Source organism: Pristiophorus japonicus, chromosome 1 (genome assembly GCF_044704955.1).
Source record: "Pristiophorus japonicus isolate sPriJap1 chromosome 1, sPriJap1.hap1, whole genome shotgun sequence".
Taxonomy (NCBI): Eukaryota; Metazoa; Chordata; class Chondrichthyes; family Pristiophoridae; genus Pristiophorus; species Pristiophorus japonicus.
Window position 1 is genome coordinate 486,212,707 of NC_091977.1, and position 25,379 is coordinate 486,238,085.

General features: G+C 43.5%; 2 protein-coding genes across 3 annotated transcripts in view; one reads left to right on the forward strand and one right to left on the reverse strand.

Moving 5' to 3' along the window:
• Positions 1-10,644, forward strand: part of LOC139277083 (uncharacterized) — a 50,233-nt gene extending 39,589 nt beyond the window's left edge. For both annotated transcript variants that reach the window (XM_070895106.1, XM_070895099.1), the window contains exons 2-3: positions 254-384; positions 2,694-10,644. In XM_070895106.1, the coding sequence (XP_070751207.1) occupies positions 308-384; positions 2,694-6,495 (3,879 nt within the window). In that variant the 5' untranslated portion in view covers positions 254-307 and the 3' untranslated portion in view covers positions 6,496-10,644. The remainder of the gene's footprint in view (positions 1-253; positions 385-2,693) is intronic.
• Positions 10,645-14,484: 3,840 nt separating this feature from the next.
• The window catches only part of LOC139269299 (solute carrier family 22 member 13-like), an 80,131-nt gene continuing 69,236 nt past the window's right edge, over positions 14,485-25,379 (reverse strand). Inside the window, exons 5-10 of the mRNA XM_070888367.1 lie at positions 23,125-23,245; positions 22,029-22,123; positions 20,791-21,002; positions 18,983-19,091; positions 15,894-16,148; positions 14,485-14,509 (exon numbers count right to left, since the gene is read on the reverse strand). Coding sequence (XP_070744468.1) covers positions 14,485-14,509; positions 15,894-16,148; positions 18,983-19,091; positions 20,791-21,002; positions 22,029-22,123; positions 23,125-23,245 — 817 coding nt within the window. The remainder of the gene's footprint in view (positions 14,510-15,893; positions 16,149-18,982; positions 19,092-20,790; positions 21,003-22,028; positions 22,124-23,124; positions 23,246-25,379) is intronic.

Sequence of the window (25,379 nt, forward strand, 5' to 3'; positions counted from 1 at the left end):
ATTGGATAAAAAAGTATATTAAGGTGTGTTTACAGAGAAGGTAGTGACAACTCTGCACATCAATATGCTTTCCGGCCCTCAACTAGAGTGAAAATATGATCCTTTCTATTGCAATCCTGCCTCATGTGTTACTACTGTTGGGTTAGAGTCTAGGAACAAGTTAAGAGGACACATAAGGGAGCAGTCACTGATTCTAGGCTTGCTGGGGAGAATGGTCTATAGCTGTGTTCTTATGATGAACTTCTTGTGTTAGTTCCAGTCTCTGAGTAAGGAACTGTGTGCTGCATGCCAAAGCCCAGTTTATTCCATGGAACGCCTGGTAGCGGACAGACTTGTCTTACACCCTTCCTGCTTCCGGTGCAAACACTGTAGGCACAAGCTGAGGTGAGTGCTTTTAAACCCAGGCTTGCTATTACTGTCGCTCTGCAATGTTATTTTAATTACTATCTAATTTCAAATTGCATCAATAAAACTTTGAGATCATTTGTCTTGATTTCAAAAGAAATAATTACATATGCATATATATAAAATCATAACCAAATATTTGATCGTACGTTAAATATTTCTTAAAGGGGCAGTATTATCCCAGTGAAAGGACCTGCATATGTCAGGAATTCAATCACATGACTTGTGCCACGATGATATTGTTTAACCGTTGATGACACCTAAATAATAAATTAAATGGGGATTCCATGCTGCAGTGGATAGACACTGGCCTTTGGCTGGGGCAGAATAACAACAACAACTTGTATTTATATAGTGCCTTTAAAGTAGTGAAACGTCCCAAGGCGCTTCACGGGAGTATTATGCGATATAAATTTGACACCGAGCTGCATAAGTAGAAATTAGTACAGGTGACCAAAAGCTTGGACAAAGAAGTATGTTTTAAGGAGATGGAAATGTTTAGGCAGGGAGTTCCAGAGCTTGGGGTCGAGGCAACAGAAGGCACGACCACCAATGGTTGAACGATTACAATCAGGGATGCTCAGGAGGGCAGAATTAGAGGATTGCAGATATCTCAGGGCTGGAGGAGATTACAGAGATAGGGAGGAGCGAGGCCATGGAGGGATTTAAAACTAAGGATGACAATTTTGAAATTGAGGTGTTGATTAACTGGAAACCAATGTAGATCAGCGAGCACAGGGGTGATGGGTGAGTGGGACTTGATGCGAGTTAGGACATGGGCAGCCGAGTTTTGGATCACCTCTAGTTTATGTAGGGTAGAATGTGGGGAGCCAGCCAGGAGTGTGTTAGAATAGTCAAGATTAGAAGTAAATAGAGAGTGCTTTACTTTGCATCTAACCATGTCACATCTAACCTAGGAGTTCTTGAGACAGACATTGGGGATTGTATTTTCCTCCACCATTCTGCTGAGAATTGGGTGGAAATAGGGAAAAGCAGGTCGTGAGGCCTACTTCTCCGCTCCTGCCCTGAACTCGATTTCCCTCTCCCTGCTGGGACGGCCATTAGCCATCCCTTCCTCACCCACCGCATGTAGATGCCAATGGGAAGGCTCCTTTACTGCCGCTTTCTCCACTGACCCCAGGAACTGCCAGGAGAAAGGCTCCAAGTGATAAGTTTCCCAAGTTAGTGCATGGAGGGAAAGCGTTTAGTCATGGTCTCCTCTTACTTCATGTAAAAATAAAATAATTCTTGGGATATGGGCAGTGCTAACAAGGCCAAATTTATTGCCCATCCCTATTTGCCCGTGAGAAAGTGGTGGTGAGCCACCTTCTTGAAGCACTGTGGTGAAGGTGCTGTTAGGTAGGGAGTTCCAGGATTTTGACCCAGCGACCATGAAGCCCCAGCACTAAACCTTTGAGTCCTTGGTGGGCTCCCCCATGGAATGGAAATTACAATGGGGAGAGATGTAAAGCGGGCTGCTGACTCACTATCCCCCGTTTAACACTATCGCACAAAGTCAAGATTTATCCCGACTACTTCACAGAAAGGGTGGAGAATGTATGGAACTGATTGCCCAAGGAGACAATGGGGGCTGTTGGATTAACAAGTTGATGAAAGAGTTGGATAAGTACTTGAAAAACTTGAAAGAGACATACAAGAAGTGCCATGGGATATGATATTTCGTAGAGACTGGGACTGGCCCAATGGACCTCAATGGTCTTTTCTGGTGCAATCCTATTGTTCTATATATACCTGATCTGTGATGGATGCTGTCACTGGAAAATATTTTATTTTTACAAAGCTAATTAATAAAGTATACACCAAGGACCAATGGTTTAGAACCTACTTGTGCCAAAGCTGAGATAGAACTCAAGTGGTCCCATGAGTTACGTGGCTGGTGCCACATGGTAGTTTAGTTTCGACAATACACTGGACCTCTATCTATTACATATCTCAAAGTCAGAAGCAGTTTATCAGAAACTCCATCCCAATTTTGACCTAACCCACATTGCGGGAACAGAAAGGGTTCCAATCAGATGGCAGTTTTACAACCCCTACAATTTTACTCTCCACTGAAGTCAATGGAGAGTAAAATTAGGCAGAGTGTAAAATGGACTTCCGACCTGAACCCTTCTTGCTCCAGCTGGGCAGGTTAGGTTAAAACCAGGGCTTCCAGAATGTGTTAAATGTAATATCTATAATTAATACACTATATCCAATTGACTTTGCATGACACATTAGTTTACTATTCCTTGGTGTGATTCAAGGCATCTTTTTTTCTTTTCCAGCCTCCTTAGCTATGTGCCGGTGCAGGGCGAGTTTTATTGCAAGCCTCACTTTGACAGGCTATTCAAGGTGAAGGGAAATTACGATGAAGGCTTTGGCCATTATCTTCATAAAGAACTCTGGCTATCGAAGAGCGCTAATCTTCTCAGTAGCAACCAGGCTGAATGCAAATCTCAAATCGAGGAAACTGGTAAATTGTCAGCTGCGAAAGGGAAATTGGACCTGGTGTCCAATGACGCTCAACCCAACTTGGAATATGCAAGATGGATTTCCAATCCTGCTGATAGAAGCAAGCCCAGCAGTGAGGTTAGTAGAAGGTCAGAGCCAGCAGCAAAACTCAGAATTAGCTGGCCTCCTCCAGAAAATCAAGAGAAGATTAATAAACTTCCTTGCAATGTCTTGGACAGGAGGAGTATGCCGCTCCTCAAACCCTCTAAATCAGAACAGCTCCAAGATCTTCATCCATGTAAAGAGATGCACAACTCTTCTACCCAAGTGAAAGTTAAATTAACAGGAGTGAAGGAAGAACATCAGCCCAATGACAGAAGTAAATCAAACCCAGAGAATATGAAACACACAGTGGAAGAACTAGAGAAAAGTTCAGACTCCATATCTAGAGATCTTCATCTTAGAGCAAAATGCATCCCTTTTTCAATAGTCAAAACTGAGAGGAAGAACCCGAGTCTCATGGAATTAAAGAAAAAGTTTGAGTTGGGTGATGCACTTGGGCCTAATGAACATATAATTAAACAGGAACATTTTGTAAAGAATGAAGTGGATAAAGGAACAGATTCTGCATTCAGAGATCTTCATTTGGATAAAGAAAAGCCCAATCTCCCTTCGCAGCTGAGAGCAGATACTGAAAGAGGGAGCCTTAAGCAGTTGAAGGAAATATTTGAGTTAAACGTTGCAGAGAAAGGCCTTTACTTGGAAAAAGAGAAGTTCCAATTTTCTTTGCATGCAAAGAGTGATGGTGGAAAACAGACTCTTAGAGAATTGAAGCAAAAATTTGAGCAGAATGAGAATTTTGAAAAGAGGGAGACGGATAAAACGCCTGCTTCTCTCCCCAGACAGCTCGAGTTAGATCAGGAAATACCTAAGCCCTATTCTTGGGCAAGTGCAACGAATGGGATACAGAGTCTCAAAGAATTGAAATGCAAATTTGAGGTTCATGATGCCAATACACCTAATGAAGAGGAATTAATAGAAAGTTCCAAACTGGAAGAAAAAGCAGGAATACCTCAAGGGAACTCAATCCAGCCGATCAAACAGTCTTTAACTAACAGGACAGTAGAGAGAAGTATAGAAGGTTTGCAGAAGAAAGAATCAATTTCAAAATCAACAATAGAAAAACAGCTATTTAATCCACAAATTGAAACAGCTGCAATGTCAGGTTCTCTAGACTTAAATGGATCCAAAGAAGACAGTGACAACAATGAAACTCATGAGTGGCCAACTACCAGATCTCACCACGGGTCTTTGGAAGAGCAACTTTATGAAAGAGAAAGTGAAGGGGGATCAGAGTCCATTAATATGGGACATGAGGACATTCCCATGTTGCTTACCATTCATCAAATTTCAGCACCAGTTATGACAGATCAAGCAACAGACATTGTAGATATACCTGTCAACTCTACTGAGTTGTCTACTCATAGCATAAAGAATGAAAGTTCAGAGGAAACACCTTGTAACACAGAACAAAATCAGTTCCAATTATCTGATGCTTCTTCTCCAGGAAATAAAGAACAAGAGAATTCCAAAATGGACCAAATTGAAAAGAAATATACAGAACAGGAGGAGAATTCCAAAGTTTCTAATCCAAAACAAGATGATATTCATTGTGAAATAATGGAAGAAAGAGAAAATGTTAAAATTATCATTCCACTTGGAGGACAAACCGTAGGGGACTTTGCTGTTGGTTCAGAATCTGAAACAGTTAAGACCCCTTATCTTGTCGACACCGATAATTCTTCTGAGAGTGAAAAAGACAACATGGCCTTTAACAAGAAGAAACCTACAAAATCATCAGGGCCCAGCAAAAGTCCATTTGCAAAACTGTTTGGTTCAAACAGTAAAAAGGAATTTAAGAAGCCAACCCCAGAGATCCAAAAGGCAGCTAAACCCAACTCCCAAAAGGCCTTCAAGAACCTATCTGGTTCCTCATTGAACAAGAGCAAACAAGAAATGACATGCAATCCAAAAACTGAAGAATCTCTAACAGAATCTTCAGAAAAAGTACAAGTAGTTAAAGACACCTCTGATTTACAGGAAATCCAAATGGATTTCAATGGTGCACCACAATTAACTCAACCAGAACTAACCCTGGTCACTGATGCTGAAAAGACAGGTGAAGAATCTGAAATGCTTCTCAGTGATCATGGAAATCAGCCGCAGGCAAAGCCAGGTGTGATGGAGTCACAAGCAAATACCAGTGAGCTTTTTGATTCAGACCAAACAGCAGAGATAACAGAAGAGAATACTGTTGCTGTATCGGACAATTTAAATGTTGTCACTCCAAGTATTTTAAGTGGTCAGAATTCAGATCTGAGTCAGCAAAATAAACAAGTCAAGGCTGACAATGCATTTAAGTCAAGTCAACTAACAGCAAGTGCAGGCAACACTGCTGATGTTAATATAGATTCTAGTGATCCCTTCACATCAAGACAACCTTTTAGGGGAGAGAATATGATCCCTTTCAACAGTGAGGAGATCAGTTCTGATAGATTTAGCGATCTTGTGTGTCAATCCCAAGTAGATCTCAGAAAATCCCCTGAGTCAAATGGGTCTTCCAAAGAAGCAGCTTTTGATAGTACAAACACAAGTAACAATTCAGATCTGTTTGGTGTAGATCATCAAAGCCAGTCACAAGTGTGTGCCAACAAGTCATCTGAACACGATCGATCACTACCAAAACCAAATGGAAGTATTATCATAGCAGCCAAAGATAATGTTGATACTTATGATGAAAATGTCCAACAGACTGATCCTTTAAGATTCAGTGAGCTGCCACAAAAGTCAAGTATGGGTGCTGCAAAATCAGTGGAGAAAACACTCTGTGTTCTCAGTGAGCGTCCTGAAAATCAGTCTCTCCCAGGGGCTGACAGGCTTCTTGAATCCAAGGAACTATTGATACCACGTGACAATTACACACCAATAACTGAAGAGAATTTTAACACTTCTGTTGCAAATGTTCAAAGCCCATCTTTGGATGATTTTGGTAATCTCTATGGAGTGATTGAAGCACCACTGGCACAAACCACAGACACGACCATGTCAAAGGAAGTTTCTCCAATGAAAGAAATCAGTTCAACTGGTGCCAAGCGTCCATCAGAATCTGAGCAGCCTTGCATACCAACTGCAGGTTCGACGGAAATATTGGAGGATGTATTTGGCTTTTGGAACAGTGTCTCACCAAACAAGTCACCAGCGGCTGTGGGCTTGCTTTCAGAAAAAACAGTTTCTGCACAAGACTGTTTTGGAGCTGACGAGTTTTTTGCAAGGGGAATGAGCTCAGACATCCAAGACATCATGAACATATCACAGACAGAAGGCAAGGATTTGATAGTGGACATCCTTGGCATACTACAACCAACACCGACTAAATCTACGTTTGAACAGGCACAGGTCAACTCTTTCACAAATGACGACTTTGCAAACGATGTGTCTGCAACTGTGCCAGGTCAGATGAATAACACAGATGGTATAGCCAATCTTTTCGATCCACTTCATCAGCAATCCAGCACAGATACAAACTCAAATCCACAAATTAAAAAGAATTCATGGTTTGATGATCTGCTAAGTTAAAGCCCGCAACATGATTTAAGCATAGCCTATTCACTCTGTGAGTCTTAATATTAAATATTAATAAGATAAAAAGAACCAAAGGCATATTAAATTCTTTATTTTTAAGACATTTCCAAATGCTCTCTCTCTATCTTTCTCTGTGGCCATTGCTCATCTGGAATGTTTTTCTCTTGTTCCACCTAATCTCAAGAACTTAAGCTCACTGTGTTGAAATCAAGGAGAGGATTCTCGTCTTTGAGGTGTAGTAATGGTGTGGCAGGACTTCCATCTGTCCCTCCAACTCTGCCCTAATCCACAAACATTTCCGGGGTCAGGAGTCACTTGCTATGCAAGGCAGGCTCCTGAGGGAGATTCCCACCATCAAGAGGGACCCCACCAGTACCTAAGACGGAAATGAAGCAGTGCAGCAGAATAAGAAGAGGTGGCAAGGAATGAATTAAAGAAGCAGAAGAGCTCCAACGATGAAGCGGCTGGATTGGAGGGAGAGTAGATCGCTACTAGCCCCTTTCCATCGTAACCCTGGGCTTCCTGTCATCTCCCACCAAGTGATCCTGGGGAGTGCCAATGAGAGGGGTAGAAAGGGGAAAAACAGACCAGGAAGCTAGATGCAGCACTCCGCCATCCTCAGTCTGCATTTTTATTTGGCAGGTGGGAAAGGGGTGACTGATGGGGAAGGAAATGGAGCTGGGGGCAGAAAGGCAGCAGTAGGCCTGCTCCTCTTTTGACCCTTCTCAAGGATAACTAGAATGGGCAATAAATGCCAGCATTGCCAGCGACGTGCACATCCCGAAACAAGCACATAGATGAAAAACATCAGTGGAGTGAGTTATAGTCAAGTCATAGTCAAGTATATAGACAGAAACATTGAAGAAATTAAAGGCTTTAAAGAAACTAATATGAATAGCTAAGGAAATGCAAAGCCTGAGGAAAATGGAAAAATTAGGAGGGGTGCAAATCCTGGGGGTTTAGGAATGAAATGAAATCAGCTTTGAAAATGAAATAGAAGGTGCTGGTAAAGTAAAGTGGATCAATCAGCACTGAAAAGAGAAAGAACAGGTTAACAAGTTGAGCACAGCATCCTCATCACCACCACTACCATCGGCACGGAGTTCTGACGGAGCATCTTCCCCCTCCTCAGGCAGACCAACCCCTACGTTGCCAGCAGCCCCTATGTAATGGAAATGGAGGAGATAGTTAAAGTTTAAAGTTACTAAGAACAATGTGCCCAGGAGATTTCTGAAGCTACTTTAGAAAGGTGTACAATATTTGTTTGAGGTCTTCCTCAACCATATTCCTCACTCCATTAAAAGGTGATTATAATGAATCAAAGAGCTTTGGACTCCAATTCGCAAACACACAGCATGATGATGCATCACAAAGACGTGGGAGACAACTTCATACCAAGGCATAGTCTTAACAAAAATTATGCACAGCTCTTTGAACTTTGTGGTCCCTAAAACGATGACAAGCCCTAAATCAAAGAGATTGAAGAGACTAATTCCCAGTTCTTAGCCTGTCAACACTCATTATCTAAGCTCACACCTGAAGTGTCACATCTTAAGTATGACAACTAGAATGCAGTACTAGAGTGCTGCAGATGTCCATGGAGCTGTACCCCAGTATGAGTCAAGGAATAAAGAAAGAAACTAGGATCACATAAGTTGAAATCTTTTGATACTTTCCATATTGTGGTTTCTGTTACAGATATCATAATGTGTATTTGCAGGAACTCAAAAGTTTAGAGATTGAAAGTTTTAAGTGGAAGTCCCTAGATTTTGATAGTTTACCTGAGGTGTTCAAATCTCAATGCAGCTTGGGTCCTGAATTTCTGCGGTGGTTGTCCCAATTTCCCGCCTTCAATGGGAGATCGGCAGAACCCGCTGCGAAATGCGTAAACTTTAGTTGTGCAATATTAGTCAAAGAGGCCAGAAGCACAGCTGTTATGGAAAGTTGGAATGGGACATTTGGTGCCTGGCATATTTTCAGGCAATGTAGAAGGAGCTTTACTCTTCATCTGACTTTAGGAGGGCTTCAAACATACTTTAAAAATAATTAATTATCAAGATGTGAGCATCGCTGGCAAGGTCACCATTTATTGCGCACCCTAGTGCCTTGATAAGGTGTTGGTGGGTCTTTTTCTTGAACTGCTATTCTCTGCAGCAGTTTGATACAATTGAGTGACTTGCTATACTATTTCAAAGGGTTGCTAAGAGTCAACCATATTGGTGTGGCACTGGAGTCACACATAGGCCAGACCGGCTTTCCTTCCTGTAGATCAGATTTCCTTCCCGAAAGCACATTGGTGAACCAGTTGGGGTTTTCCTGCAATCCGACAGCTTCATGCTCCCTTTTACTGAGAACAATTTTTTTAAAACACGGAATTCAAATTCTCAAACTGCCATGCTGGGATTTGAGCTCACGTTCTCTGGATTATTAGTCCAGTAACAGAACCGTAGTTGCATTAGGATCATAGAGTTAAAGATGTTGGGGCCGAAATTCAGACACGCCATAAGGCTGGCACACCTACGATTTTTTACCTATTTTTACCACCGGGTGCAATGAGATGGTTTTCTGATCGATTTTCTGCACTTTGAACTTCTTTCGCGTCGGACTAGAAGTCGCTCATAATGGGGGCGGAAGTGCGGCGGTAAGTCCTGGTGAGGGGCAAAAGTTGTGGTGGGACCGAATCTTCACCGTTGTCACGCAACGTGTGTGCATCGCCACGTCTCTCCCATCATTTAAAGGGGAGAGATTCGGCAATTCCGTAGGTTTGGCCACTGGGCCACCAGATGGTGTTTCGGCCGGGTCAGCAGCCTGGCACCCAAGAGGGGGGTGCCAAGTTTCCTGTTGACGGCCCGGCCGAACCTGGGGCAATAATTGGCCGCAAAAATTTAAATCTGGCGGCCACGGCAGTGCGCCCTCCCCCTGAAGGGCCACCGCACTGCCATGCCGCACACACATTCCTCATCTTTCCTTCCAAAATGTTTCACTTCGCACTTTTCTGGTTAAATTTCCTCTGCCACGTGTCCGCCCATTTCACCAGCCTGCCTATGTCTTTTTGAAGTCCATCAGTATCCTCCTCGCTGTTCACTATACTTCCAAATTTTATGTTATCTGTAAATTTTGAAAAGCTGTTGGGGGCGCCACGTGGCGCAGCATGGATTTTTGAAAGTAAATTTGGAGCGGAGTGAGCTGGAGGTTCAGGAGGTCAGCGGTGCGTGCTTTGATGATGTGCTTGTGGCAGCAGCGGGACGGAAGTGGGGACAGGCCGAAAAATCCCCGAGCTGAATTTGGGTCGTGGTGGCCAATGGACTGCAACGCGGCAGCCACTCGATTTCGCTGCAAAACGGCGGTAACGGGCCTTATCCGGAACTTGAATTTTGGCCCTGTTGCCTCTCTCGCCTAAACTTCAAACACAAAAATCTAAAAAGTCAGATAATTAGAGGTTGACACACGCAAGTAAATCAATTCAATATTTTTTCATTGTATAACCTTCTAGGAGACAAACTTTTCTATGATTTTGTGTGTATAACTGATACTAAATTACTGACCATTCAATAGATTTGTAACATCATGAATTGTCTATATGACACTTGGGAGCTCAACGTGTTCACTTGTCTACTGTGTGTTCGCTAAGGTAAACACTTTGCCATTTAGGTTAGGAAGGCCCCAAATATTAATCCCTATCCTGTGATGAGGTGGCTGATCTTGGCTGATCTTCCAGCTGGACAGCTGCCATACGTCTCAGCTCTTCTGGCATAAAGAGAAGAAAATTAGCAAGGATTTCCGCTCCTGACTACTATCCAGTGACCCAACCCGACCCCCCATTTCTGCTCGGAGACATCAGGCAAGAACAGGATCAGGTTGGACTGTGATGCCCTCCATGGTGAACCAACCTATTGACTAGACTAGCATACAAATAATGGCTACTTGGAGGGTGATCAGGCTGTGCATGTCAGCTACTTCAAGACAGGAGATGAGCAACCTGGCAGGGGGAAAAAAGGGAACAACTTATAAATTCCAAGATATGGGAATCATTGTAGCTTTTTCATTGATGGGAGCACAATTGGAAATATTGAGTTTTAACATATTTTTCCTTTTATGTATAGCATAAGTGAACATGTAATAAAATAATTCAGAGAGAATGAACCTCTGTTGTTTGAATTCATTTAAATACATTCCATTTTTTTCCAGGAGCATAGGGCATTGGCTTGACCGTAAAAAAACACAGAACATTAAATTATGCCCGGCTGGCGATTGCTGCCAAGACAACGGAGAGGAATTTCAGACAAACGTGTTAAATGTTCGCATGTTCATACCCCTCGAAGTGACTCCAGAGTCAAACTTAAAAAAGCAACATAGAAAACTGTGGAAAGGCACAGCAGGTCAGCTAGCCTCTTAACCAGAGAGGGGTAGGTTAACATTTCAGGTGAGAACCTTAATTAGAACCATCATGGTCAGGCTGCAGAAGCACCTTTTGTCAGACCAATGTACTGTCTAACTTATTTTTCCACTCAATTCTTTCAGTCATTGTCATTCACATTTTGTGGGACTGGGCTTTAATACATTGGCAGTGAGTGGCACTAATGTCAGTTGTGTCTCAGTGGTAGCACTCTCACCTCTGTGTTAAAAGGTTGTGGGTTCAAGTCCTGTTCAAAATTTGAGCACGTAATCTAAACTGACAATCTATTACTGAAGGAGTGCTGCATTGCAGAGATGCCATATTTTCATTGAAACCTTAGCCAATGCACAGTCTGCCTGCAAAAGTAGATGCAAATGATCCTATTGTACTATTTGAAGAAGAGCAGGCAAGTTCTCCTGGTGCCGAGGCCAATATAGATAATTAATATTTGTGCAAATCGGTTGTTGCATTTGCCTGCAAAACAAGACTGACTTCTGAAATATTTAATTGGGGGCAATTTTAACCTAACCCCATTGGTGGAAAAATGACACAATAAGATCAGCCATCCATTTTACACCCGACTTCACTGGAAATTAATATCATGCGTGATGTGAAATGGGAAGCCGATTTGATCACGTCAGTTTCCCGCTAAAATGACCCTCATTGTCTTTGAAGCATTTTGGGAAATCGCAAAAGTGTGTACTCCCTATGTGAAGCGAGTTTGGTCAGTGTCAGTCCAGTTGACAACAAGCATGGGCCCATAACATGAAACTGGCCACAATTCAGCACAAAATGATCAACTTAGAACAACAAGGGCAATAGTTGCATGGGAACACTATTACCTCAAAGTCACACACCATTCCAAATTGGACATATATTGTTGTTCCTTCACCATCTCTGGGTCAAAATCCTGGAACTCCCTAACTAACAGCATTGTGGGGATATCTTAACCACATGGATGCAGAGGTTCAAGAAGAAGGCCCACAATCACCTTTTCAAAGGCAACCAGGGATATGCAATAAATGCCAGCCTTGCTAGCGATGCTCATAACCCGAGAATCAATGGGGAAAAAAATTAGGAATGCCTTAAAGGTGGGTTCTGTGGTAAATAGGAATCTGTCCCACTGATGCAGTGGGGGCAATCTTCATAAGGGAAGAACTTAGAGACATTTGGGGTAAAATTGCCTCGAGTAGTTTTCTGTAACCAAAGGGGACCTCATAGAAACGTTTAAAATTCTGACGGGGTTAGACAGGTTAGATGCAGGAAGAATGTTCCCAATGTTGGGGAAGTCCAGAACCAGGGGACACAGTCTAAGGATAAGGGGTAAGCCATTTAGGACCGAGATGAGGAGGAACTTCTTCACCCAGAGAGTGGTGAACCTGTGGAATTCTCTACCACAGAAAGTTGTTGAGGCCAATTCACTAAATATATTCAAAAAGGAGTTAGATGAAGTCCTTACTACTAGGGGGATCAAGGGGTATGGCGAGAAAGCAGGAATGGGGTACTGAAGTTGCATGTTCAGCCATGAACTCATTGAATGGCGGTGCAGGCTAGAAGGGCCGAATGGCCTACTCCTGCACCTATTTTCTATGTTTCTATGTTTCTATGCATACCAGAACCACTGTTTTTCTTGATATTTTTTAATGACTTGGACTTGGGAGTATAGGGCACAATTTCAAAATTTGCAGATGACATAAAACTTGGAAGTATAGTGAATAGTGAGGATACTGATCGACTTCAAAAAGACATCGACAAGCTGGTGAAATGGGTGGACACGTGGCAGAGGAAATTTAATGCAGAAAAGCGCAAAGTGAGACATTTTGGGAGGAAGGATGGGAGTGGCAATATAAACTAAAGAGCACAATTCTAAAGAGGGTGCATGAACAGAGAGACCTGGAGGTATATGTGTACAAATTGTTGCAGGTGGCAGGGCAGGTTGAGAAAGCACATGGGATACTGGGCTTCATAAATAGAGGCATAGAGTACAAAAGCAAGGAAGTTATGACAAACCTTTATAAAACACTGGTACGCCCTCGACTGGAGTATCGTGTCCAATTCTGGGCACTGCACTTTAGGAAAGATGTGAAGGCTTTAGAGAGTGTGCAGAAAAGATTTATGAGAATGATTTCAGGGATGAGGGACTTCAGTTACGTGGAGAGACTAAGGAAGCTGGAGTTGTTCTCCTTAGAGCAGAGAAGGTTGAGAGGAGATTTGATAGAGGTATTCAAAATCATCCTTATGAGTAGATAGAGAGAAATTATTGCCATTGGGAGAAGGGTGGAGAACCAGAGGAAACAGATTTAAGGTGATAGAAGCATAGAAATTAGGTGCAGGAACAGGCCATTCGGCCCTTCGAGCCTGCACTGCCATTCAATAAGATCATGGCTGATCATTAAACCTCAGTACCCTTTTCCTGCTATTTCTCCATACCCCTTGATCCCTTTGGCCATAAGGGCCATATCTAACTCCCTTTTGAATATATCTAACGAACTGGCCTCAACAACATTTTGCGGTAGAGAATTCCACAGGTTAACCATTCTCTGAGTGAAGAAGTTTCTCCTCATCTCGGTCCTAAATAGCTTACCTCTTATTTTTGACTATGACCCCTGGTTCTGGAACTCCCCAGCAATGGGAACATTCTTCCTGCCTCTAACCTGTCCAATCCTGTCAGACTTTATATGTTTCTATGAGATCCCCTCTCATTCTTCTAAACTCCAGTGAATACAGGCCCAGTTGATCCAGTCTCTCCTCATATGTCAGTCCTGCCATCCCGGGAATCAATCTGGTGAACCTTTGCTGTACTCCCTCAATAGCAAGAATGTCCTTCCTCAGATTAGGAGACCAAAACTGAACACAATATTCCAGGTGTGGCCTCACCAAGGCAAAAGAACCAAAGACGACATGAGGGAAAACTTTTTTATGCAGCGAGTAGTTAGGATCTGGATTGCTCTGCCTGAAAGGGTGGTGGAGGCAGATTCATTCATGGCTTTCAGAAGGGAATTGGATAAGTACCTGAAGGAAAAAAAATGCAGGGCTACAGGAAAAGAGCGGGGAAATAAGCAGGGAATAGCTGAAGTGCTCTTGCAGAGAACCAGCACAGGTTCGACGGGCTGAATGGCCTCCTTCTGTGCTGTAACCATTCTGTGATGCTACGGGTTATTATAACACATTTATTAACCAATTTGGACGAATATTTACAGTTCCCGGTGGCATAGTAGGGATCCCTGGGAGCTCCCATGAATGAAGGCAAGACTCCAGACCCTGCTGCAGTGATTTAAAGGACTGCAGCACCTAACTGTACAATTTCCTTTTTTCTGATGCTGCACTCACTGGTAAAACTTTGGTTTTGGATTTTAAAATAACCAGTTTGATAAAGCGTGCATAAAGAAGGAAAGTTAGTTCAAAGTTGTATCTACATTAAGAAACAACAAATCACAAGATTGCAACACAGCCATCTTGTATTGGAATGAAACAAAGTGTTCATCATTAGTCATTTATGTTAAATCACATTTGCATTTTTCCACTGAAATTTGTTCTAAAATTTGTAAGACAGTGGAATTTTATTACAAAGCAGCCTCAATAGGTTGCTACAGCAAAAACCTTTGCCATGACCTACAAACAAAATACATTGATAAAGAAATGAAATTAAAGACAATCTGAATTAAACTCAAATTTCATCTGAACGGAAGGGATTTTAAGATTTACAATATTTCCCACTAATAGAACGTGTACAAGCATATTTGGCTGTAGAAATGGTTGTTGGCTGAAGAGTTAGTCCAGGTTGATTTTCCAGGCATTCCTTTGTTGATCTTCTTTAACTTCAAGCAGGAGCATTTTGAAAGTAAACCCCATATTTATAAAACAAATGGGTTTGGTAAAACGATCCTTTAGAAGCTATAGTCCACATATAGGGCCCAAGTTTCCACAAAATTATTCAATCTTTTCCTTAAAACCATTTTCTTCGCAACACAATATTTTCTTTTGGCACAGTTAATATATTGATGTCTTTGTTGGAAATGGGGAAAAGCTAGTAGTTACAATGCAGCATAGAGCTCAACAGTTCCGAGTAATTTACTGCCAGTGCTGCTCAGAATTCAGGCCGTCCTTGAATAATCTTTTGCTTTACATTCGGGTGCTCTCGGTAAAGGTTCTGTTATGAGCTGTAGTCTGATGGTGTCCATTTTTTAGGTCATTCTTACTATTCATTTCCCTAGGAGAGAAGTGAAGCCTTTAAGCACCTTTACACTACAGCCATCAAGAGATTAAAAGAGCTCTGACCTGAGTTTTGTATTGTACCCACACTTTTTGGTGACCTTGAAGATTGTACGCACAATGAACTTGGGGCATGAACCTCCAGCAGAAGCCTGATCCTAACCTAGAACTCAGTCCTAGAAGCTAAAGGATGGCTGGTGCATGAAATAGAAAATTATCACACTGGCACAGTAAGGAGAGATGCTCTGATGTTGGTGCCAGGACCCATTTTTGGGACATAGTTACAGGACTTTTACTGTACATATAACCATACTGTATGCACAGGAAATGATAGATGCTGATGCTGGTTGCCCTGAATGGAAAGTGTTCCTATACCTAACACTGACACCCCTCACAGTTTCTGAGCAATATAAAAACTTGGGACCAGAATTTCCACTAGGTTGCGCTGGTTTTCTCGGCGCAATTTGCAAGAATTTGGTGTAACCAGTGCAAAAGATCGCGGAACTTCAAGAGTAAATTACATTCAGTGCATATTAAGTTTCCGCGATCTTTCGCAGTAGGTTAAAAAACATTGTGCTAGAAGCCGGCCCCACCCGCAAAACTGGCCACGCCCCAGCATGAATTAATCACCATGGTGAGTTTTCGCGAATTGCGCTCAATTGCATGCAGTCAAGGTGGCTCTAAAAATTAAGCAGGTTCTTTTTTGAGTGAAAAGCCAATTATAGGAACGTTTTAAAAGCTTTTGAATGTTTTTTTTTAATTTACTAAAAACTGACTACTGTACCTCATACGTTTGATAGCAAGCATGACTAAATCAACAGGCACTAATCCTTCAGCATTTCCAACTTGCCTGGGGTGATCTGGTAATTCTTTGTTCTTAGTTTCTGGCAGCAGGACACTCAGGACACTGGCAATTATGGACGTGATTCCAAATAAGGCCAAGGGGATAGCCGGGTAATCCTGTTGCAAAAGCATGATGATGGGGGCGATCATGCTACCTACCCGAGCTGACATGGACAACAAACCAATGGCACTCTGCCTGTATCACAAACACAAAATGAGACCGTTTTAAACATGCCAGCATTATAGTCCACTCCACGAATAAAATCCGTACTTTCAGCAGCAATTACCATAGGCGCACTGGCTAATTTGAGTAGTTCAGTAAGCTCTTTGCACCTCGTGCGATTACCTTAATTACTTACTCTTCTGTAACTACTGTTTAATGGTTTAAAGGAATAAATGCGAAAAGGGTTTCCTTGTCATTTGAAATCCTCTAAAATATCGTGATATTTCAGTAGCAATACCAGTGGGGAAGGGATGGAAAATTAAAGAAATCAAAAGAAACTATTTACTTAGTTCACAGAAATCATACTAAAAAGGGGCTCAGTACAGAATAACTGGACGCACACCCACTTACGTTAAAAAGAACAAGCAGTTTGACGTAAATGGATCGGTTAATTCCATGCTATTCTTGAAAGTCACAAATAAGTTAATGGGTTCAATTTTCCCCAGTATTTGCGCCGTTTTTTTTTGGAGTAGGTGGCTTTTTCTGGCCTAACTTAAAAATCCACAGTTTTCCCAATCAATTTGCACCAGCGTAACTCAGTTACGTTTTTATTGGTAATTTTTTTTTTCCTCAAAAGGGGGCAGTTACCAGCCACCTACGTCAATTCTGGCCATTTAGGCAACTTTGGCCAGCGAATAGTTACTCCATTTCTATTAAGGCCAGCAAACTGGCCGGCATGAAATTGGGGGCCACAGAGTGGCGGAAAGACACCGGAGAGGTTTGGGAGGGGGGGGGGGTGGAGGGAGCGAGCTCAAAGTACAACCCCGAGTAAAATTGAGAATTTACAGATTGTAGAATTGTTCTTGCATAATAGGACATCACTGTTCCTTCCATTTGCAGTGAAACTCTTTAGACTAGGAGGAAATATGAAGAAAGACTGGATCGACCAGGCTTGTATTCAATGGAATTTTGAAGAATGAGAGGGGCTCTCATAGAAACATATAAAATTCTGACGGGATTGGACAGGTTAGATGCAGGAAGAATGTTCCTGATGTTGGGGAAGTCCAGAACCAGGGGTCACAGTCTAAGGATAAGGGGTAAGCCATTTAGGACCGAGATGAGGAGAAACTTCTTCACTCAGAGAGTTGTGGGCATGTGGAATTCTCTACAACAGAAAGTTAAGGGCCAGTTCGTTAGATATATTCAAAAGGGAGTTAGATGTGGCCCTCACGGCTAAAGGGATCAAGGGGTATGGAGAGAAAGCAGGAATGGGGTACTGAAATGCATGATCAGCCATGATCATATTGAATGGTCGTGCAGGCTCGAAGGGCTGAATGGCATACTCCTGCACCTATTTTCTATGTTTCTATGTTTCAATGAAATACTTCAGTTGCTGCGTTAGGTTTGCATCACTGATCTTTGATCGTAGTTATGAGTTCAGTCTCTTGAGAGATGCATCAGTTGCCTGGTATTGTAATCTGTGATGCCATTCCTCTCTCTTCCACTAAACTGTCAGACTTATTTCCTGTAATGCTTTCCTGTGATTGAAATTCTCATCATGCCTGCTTTCCATCATAATTATGCGCCCTATTCATTTTACCTAACTCCAACGAGTCCTTTAAGTACGGTCTCCAAACTCGGTGGTGGTGTTACTTACTTATCGCTGAGCAGTCTTGAAGGACCTAAAATAAGTCCTGTGGCCTGATGCTGACTGTCCATTCCCTGTTGCTACCTCTCATGGCTGCCATCCACAAGCCAACACTACCTGCCATTCGCCTTTCTCTGAACTCTACTGCGCATGCGCGGCCATTTCAGCGACGTCAAGAACGTCATTTTTTTCCCTCGCGCATACGCAGACGGCCCGTCTCCTTTTTCCAGCGCAGACCACAGGCTCCACCCCCCGAGGCGACTGGTCACGCTGCACGGCTGCAGATTAGAGGCCAAACATTGGGGAAGCTTCGGAAATTGTTTTCTGGAGCATCTATTTACCTAATTAAGCGCCGCAACTCAGGCAATACGCCAGAAAACAAGCTCGGGGAAAATTGAGCCCAATGTTACTAAAACAATAACAGAGCTGAGAGGTTGCACCTATCAGGAAAGATTGAACAGTCTGTGTCTCTGTTCTCTCGAAAACAGTAGATTGAGGATAGGTTTTTAAGATTATGAAAGAGTTTGACAGGTTAAACATGGAGAAGATATTTCCACTTGTGGGGGAGATCAGAACTAAGGGCCATAAATATAAAATAGCCACTAAGATATCCAATAGGGAATTCAGGAGAAACTTCTTTACCCAGAGAGTGGTTAGAATGTGGAATTCACTAACGCAAGGACTAGTTGAGCTATATGCAGCGGATGCATTTAAGGGGAAGTGAGATAAACACATGAGGGACAAAGAAACAGAAAGATATGTTGATCAGGTTAGAAGGGTGGGAGGAGGCTTGTGTGGAACATAAACACTGGCATGGACCTGATGGGCCGAATGGCCTGTTTCTCTGCTGTAAATACTATCTAATACTACGTAATTGTTTATTAAATGTCTATATTATATTGGTTCAGATTGTGAAAATAATATTCTACATGAACAAGTTTATTTGTTTTTATTTCATTTGTGTTCTGCTGATTTATGTATTTTGGGCACTCACCCACTAAATCTATGTGTATATCCTTCTCTATTTAAGTTTATAAATTCTAGTTTTACTGTCCGCCGCATATAGCGGACAAATGGCAATAATACCATCACGCGCGCTAGGATGCATACTGTGGGTGCAGAAGATAGATAAAGCATTCCATTCCCCAGCAAAAAAAATCATCAAAATTGCTAGATTCATACTTGCTCATTGCATGGTGCCTTTTGTAATCTATCATACCTGATCACAGTAGGGAGTAGTTCAACAGAATAAACGTAAGAAATGGAGAAGGCGCACGAGATTGTCAATTTTGCAATGACAGCAAGTACAGTGACTGCAACAGGCATACCTGGAACACAAAGAACAGATACCATAAAGGGGACATTCTTTGACTTTGTGCACCTTTGGGAGCCAGCGCTTCCTGCCCAAAATGTTGTGCTGGTCGTGTGCCCGGAATTTTGATTTATGCTCATGGTGGGTGAGGCTCCCTGCTGGGGGTACAAACACAGAAAACTACTCCTTGTATATACATGTATAAAAATATGAAATTTAAATCACTTGCTGGTGAGGAGGAGGGGAGTGAAAATGAATGGGATTGTCTTATGTGAGGGTAAATGTGGTGGATGATACCCTTGCTCACCCTGGGAAATGTGTTTGTCAAGTCCTGACACATTCCACTCGCCGGTCTATTTTGCACTCTCCCATTGTTGTTCCCTTTACTCTGGCTCCTAGTATCCTGCCCCCTTCTCTCAGACTCCTGATCTCCCACAGGAATCTCTCAGATACCCGGTCTCACTCCCATCTGTGTGCAGCAACGGCAGTGCGTGGAATACTCAGTGTTCATTAAACACAAATTGTCCACTTTCTGAGGAGTTCAATGACTTATAGCCTTTGACCTTTATGCAGCTCTTTTGATTGGAAAATCAAGTATTTATTCATATGTGAGTTGCTTAATGAGTGAGTATTTGGAGTAAGAAAGCAAGATTTAATTGTAAATGCATTAGCGAACATTTAAATTGATGTTCTTCATTGCCTCACACCTCACTTCCAGGTATCCATTGTTCTATATATAAACCATCTGAATCCCTCGATTAGATTCCAGCTCATAATCACTCTCAGGTATTCATTACTCTATATATAAACCATTCGAACCGCTAAGTTAGAATGTTTTTTATGCAGCGAGTTATTATTATCTGGAATGCACTGCCTGAAAGGTTGTGGAAGCTGATTCAATAGTAACTTGCAAAGGGAATTGGATCTATAATTGAAAAGGAAAAATTTGCAGGGCTATAGGGAAAGAGCAGGTGGGTGAGACTAATTGGACAGCTCTTTCAAAGAGCCGGCACAGACATGATGGGCCGAATGGCCTTCTTCTGTGCTGTAAGATTCTATAGGGCCAAAACTGATGTCTGCCGCTGAGTTTTCTGGGCAGCCTCCCCTCTGAGCGAGTTTGGTGGAGGCCTCCCCGCTGGCGGGGAGGAAAGGCCGCTGGGGACCGCCAGCTGACGTCCGCTGGCATGCGCCGGCGGGCAATGCACATAAGAATCCTCCCACTCGCCGAGCTGCCAGTTTGGTCCGGGCGACCCTCCGCTGCAGCAGGGGAAGAGACTGCCTCATGGAGGTAGGTCTAACCTCAACAATAAGTATGAAGACCTGCAAAAAAAGGTTAGTCCACTTCTTTTCTTTTTTTTTTGCAGGTGGATGGGGTCCTCAGAAGGATTTCTAGTGTTTTTTTAATTTTTGGAAACATTTTTATTTCATCAGATCCCCCCTCCCTGGGCCCGACTCAATCCTCGGCTGCCGTCGAGAATGGGAGCTGCCGCCCAGATTCAGGGCGCAAGTCCCATTTTTGCCACCAGCTGGTCTTTCCAAGATTTTTCCATGAAACTTCCGCCCAAAGTACCGTCAGGATCTCAGCGGTCCTTTGGGTGGTACTTGGGCGGAACTTAGCTTCCACCAATTTTGGGGCCTATGATTCGATGAACACCAATTTGAAATGGGCACCTAAGGTTGATACCTGCTCCATCACACATATGCTCCATTCCTACCTTCTGGAAAAGCCAATATAAGGAAAGATGAGACTCCGCTAAGCAACAGGAATCCTCCCTGACATTTTTTCCGACCAAATATCTCCAGTAGCCAGATGCAAGAGCCACGCAGGATGTCCACCAGTCCAAAGATGAAGTACGTTAGATAAATGTTCATGCCAAAGCTTCCAACACTGAAGGTCAATCCATAATATACAAAGTTGTTTACAAACCTGTGGTGCCAGGGAAGAAATAGGAGAATGAGTTGAAAAATGTAATCATTCAGTATCACAACCGTCTGTCTCTCACATTCAGTGATGTCAAATTGCATGCAAATCACGAGCGTAAGCAAAGCCTGGTCAAGTCCCAACTGGCTTTGATTGTTAAACAAAATAGACATTTACCACAATTTATTCAACTGAATAGCACAAAAGCTAGCTCCGTTAAATTATAGAGGTAATTTTATTAAATCACGTTACATATATCGGGGTGTGGGATGTGGGGTGTGGCTGTGGGCTCTGTGTTGTGTGGTGGTGTGTATGTTGTGTGTGCGGTGTTGTATGTGTGGGATGTGGGATGTGTGTTGTGTGTGTGTGGGATGTGTATTGTGTGTGTGGGATGTGCGTGTGTGGGTGTGCGTGTGTGGGATGTGCGTGTGTGGGATGTGTGTGTGGTGTGTATGTTGTGTGTGTGTGGGACGTGTGTGTGTGGGACGTGTGTGTGTGGGACGTGTGTGTGTGGGACGTGTGTGTGTGGGACGTGTGTGTGTGGGACGTGTGTGTGTGGGACGTGTGTGTGTGGGACGTGTGTGTGTGGGACGTGTGTGTGTGGGACGTGTGTGTGTGGGACGTGTGTGTGTGGGACGTGTGTGTGTGGGACGTGTGTGTGGGACGTGTATGTGGGACGTGTGTGTGTGTGTATTCCCCTCGAGTCCAAAAAGCTATCTATCTCAGCCATGAATATACTCAACGACGCAGCATCCACAGCCCTTTGGGGTAGAGATTTCCAAAGATTCACAACCTTCTGAGTGAAGAAATTCCTCCTCATCTCAGTCTTAAGGTTGTGACCCCAGTAGCCATCTTATCGCACCAATCAATTCCTTACTATTTTAATGGAAAAGCTCTTTGTGTTGTATACAAGTTGGATTATAAAATATATTCCATGTCTTTAACCTCCCCCATTAAATATGCAGAATTGTGATTTTACTGTCACACAGCATTATAAATTAGGAAATTAATTGATGAAGCATTCAATATTACCAGATGAAAATCAAAACCAACGTAACTCTCCTCACACTTGATGACTTAAAAAGATCCAAAAGGGAGATCTGCTGGATTTCCTTCTCAGTCGCAAGCTTGAAAGTAAATGTGGTAATATTAGGCACCCCTTACAAGTGAACTAAAACATCTGACTGGCTGAGGACCATTCATGGTAATGTGAACAAACGTATCCAAATTTCTCCAGACCAGAAATACTGGAAAAATTGTACATTCCTGGTTCCCCCCCATTCCATATGTTTCCTCTTTAGGTCCTTTCTCCATCCATGTAGCACAGCATTTCCCCACTCGTCAGGCAAATTCTCCCAGGACACTGCCAAGGGGATTCTATAACCAAATGCTGGATGGTGCGAAGCGGATACTCAGGGTGACCTTGGATCCTATGTTCCCATCTTCCCTCCCTCCTTGCATAGGATCAATTTACCTTCACCGGTCTGCCACACCCATCCTCAATGCATAGCTCAGCCGAGGTCAGGAACTTTCTAGAAAGAAAACTAGAAAGTATGCAGCTCACCTTTCAGCATCTTAAAGAGATGGAAAGCTTCACCGGAACTGATGCATTTCAGTTATGGAAAAGGAGCCTCGCCCAAACCACTAACCTAGCTCTCACTTTCAGAAGCTGACAGTGTTGAAAATTGCCATCCAGAGTAATTAAGGCTTGAATTTTAATGGGGAGGTGGGTTGGGAGCAGGGAGGTGCTCGGAAATGGTCGGGAAATCCGGGAGAATGGGATTAATGGCAGGGCCTGATTTGCATGGGAAACCTCTGTTTCCTACCCGCAGCCAGCCAGATTGAGAGGCTGGCTGTCTGTGAGCAGATAGGCCTGCGGCACTATTGGATAAACAGCAGGAGATTTCCCCTATTTATCTCTCAACCAACTGCACTAAGAACAGAATATCTAGTCATTTATCTCATTGTGCTTCAAAGTGAAGGGAAGCAGTTTGAGATGAAATAAAGTGCTGCTGTGTCAGATTATTAAGTTGGAAATGGTACCAAGCTTTTCTTTCCAACAAGGTCAACTGAATACAATTATCACAGCTCAAACAATTCCTTTAAGCGTTTAAACTTTGATAAATACCATGTCAAGCAATGTTTCAGGCACTACCCTTTTGTTCATTATTGCTGCACTCATAAGATACTTCTTCGCTGCTTCATTTCGACCTTTTGATACAAGCCATCTCGCAGACTCAGGGAGGAGCCTACGGAAGACACAAGAAGAAAAAAATTGAATTTCGTAGTATCCTAGACTTTCCCGTAGCTGAGATTGGCGGTGTTAATTTGGTGCGGTGGGCAGAGGCAGTGTTGGGTGGGGTGGGCAGGGGCAATACAGGGTGGGGTGGGCAGGGGCAATACAGGGTGGGGATGGCAGGGGCAATACAGGGTGGGGTGGGGTGGGCAGGGCAGGGCAGGGTGGGGTGGGCAGTACTGGGTGGGGTGGGTAGGGTAATGCAGGGTGGGGTGGGGTGTGGTGGGCAGGGCAGGGTGGGCAGTGCAGGGTGGGGTGGGGTGGGCAGTGCTGGATGAGGTGGGCAGGGGCAGGGCAGGGTGGGCTTTTCTCCTGCCTGATTGTTAGTGGCGTATTTCCTGGGGCCAGGCCGACTTTAAATTATTCGGCTAGGGAAGCCGCCGCGGATGAGGTGGAAATAGCCCTCGGGTGTCTGCAGTAGTGGAGATGGGAGGGAAAGCCAGCCTCAATTACTGTCAGCAAACTTCCAGTGAGGAAGGAGTGAATCCTTTGAGGTGCGAATTAAACTTAGCTTCTGCTGGTCCTCAGCTCCTGTCAATGTCAGTAACGTTACTCATGCTAACATTGCTGTGGGGGTAATGATGGGAAATATGATGCCATCCGTCATTGCTGCCTATTTGGAACACACACAGTCATATTTTGGCCAATTTTTCATCCATTCCACCCAAATTTTGCAGGAAACGCTCCTGTGAAACACCTGGGCTGGTTTTACTAGGTTAAAGGCGCTATATAAATGCAAGTTGTTGAATACCATGGCAGTGGGAGAGGCTTTGTTTGTTTCAAGAGCCAGTTACCTTCAAAGACTCCGTTAATAGATTCTGAAAAACACATTAAAGGCTCGATTTTACCTCCCAGTGGGAAGACATTGGGTGCTGACAGCAATCCTGTGTGCGAGTTTTTATCAGGAGGGCCCGGCGGATTGCCTAGTTGGAATGCCAGTGGTTGGCTGCTGATCTGTCTCGGGCGGACAACACATTTAGCCAGTGGGGTGGGAGCAGGGGGATGAAGATTGGGCGGCTGGAGGCTGCAGCCGATACTAAGAGAACAGTTGGCAGTGAGGTAAGTCGGGAGGGGGGTGGGGGTGGTGTTGTGAAGATCTCATGACTGGGTAAGTTGTGAGCCTGGAATAGAAGATTCCCGGACTTCTCTTGGGAGGGTCCGCAGGAGCACTCCTGCCCCACTGTGGCCCCACTAAGAAAACTTTTTTTTAAACTTACCTCAGAGGAACTCACATGCTTCCCAACATCTTTGGCTGGCAGGGCTGCCATCTCATTCAGGAGTGGGTTAAAATGCCATTGGGGTGCCAGGAACATATTGGGACTCTGAATTGCATTTATTAATGAGAAACCTGCTGGGAAAACCAGCGGCGTTAAAATTGGAAATGGGCAGGAACGGAGCGAGAAATGGTACAGGTCAGGCAGCATTGTGGAGCGATCAGATAAGCTAATATTTCAGGTATAGGCCCTTCAGTCGACCTTGCACTTTTTTGTTTTTGCATTAAGCTTTTGAACTTAGTGAGATGGAATATCCATGACCATTCTTCTGATCTCTCTCCAAAACTCTGCTGGAAGTTCATAAGAACATTAGAAATAAGAGCAGGAGTAGGTCATTCGCCCCTCCGCCATTGAATAAGATCATGGCTGATCTTCGACCTCAACTCTACTTTCCCGCCCAAACCCCATATCCCTTGTTTCCCAAGGCCGGGAAATCAGACCCTTTTGCGCTGGTTGTTAAGGCCGGTTTTGAAGAACAAATGTCGGTCGCCTCGCTTCTAGAAAGAAAGACTTGCATTTATATTCACAACCCCCAAAGTGCTTTACACCCAATGATGTACGTTTCTGAAGTGTAGTCACTGTTGTAATGTAGGAAACGCGGAAGCCAATTTGCACACAGCAAGCTCCTGCAAACACCGATTTGTTAATGACCAGATAATCTGTTTTAGTGATATTGATTGAGGGATAAATATTGGCCAGGACACCTGTGATATTCCCCTTGCTCTTCTTCAAAATAGTGCCATGGGATCGTTTACGTCCACCTGCGAGAGCAGATGGGGCCTCGGTTTAACGTCTCATCCGAAAGACGGCACC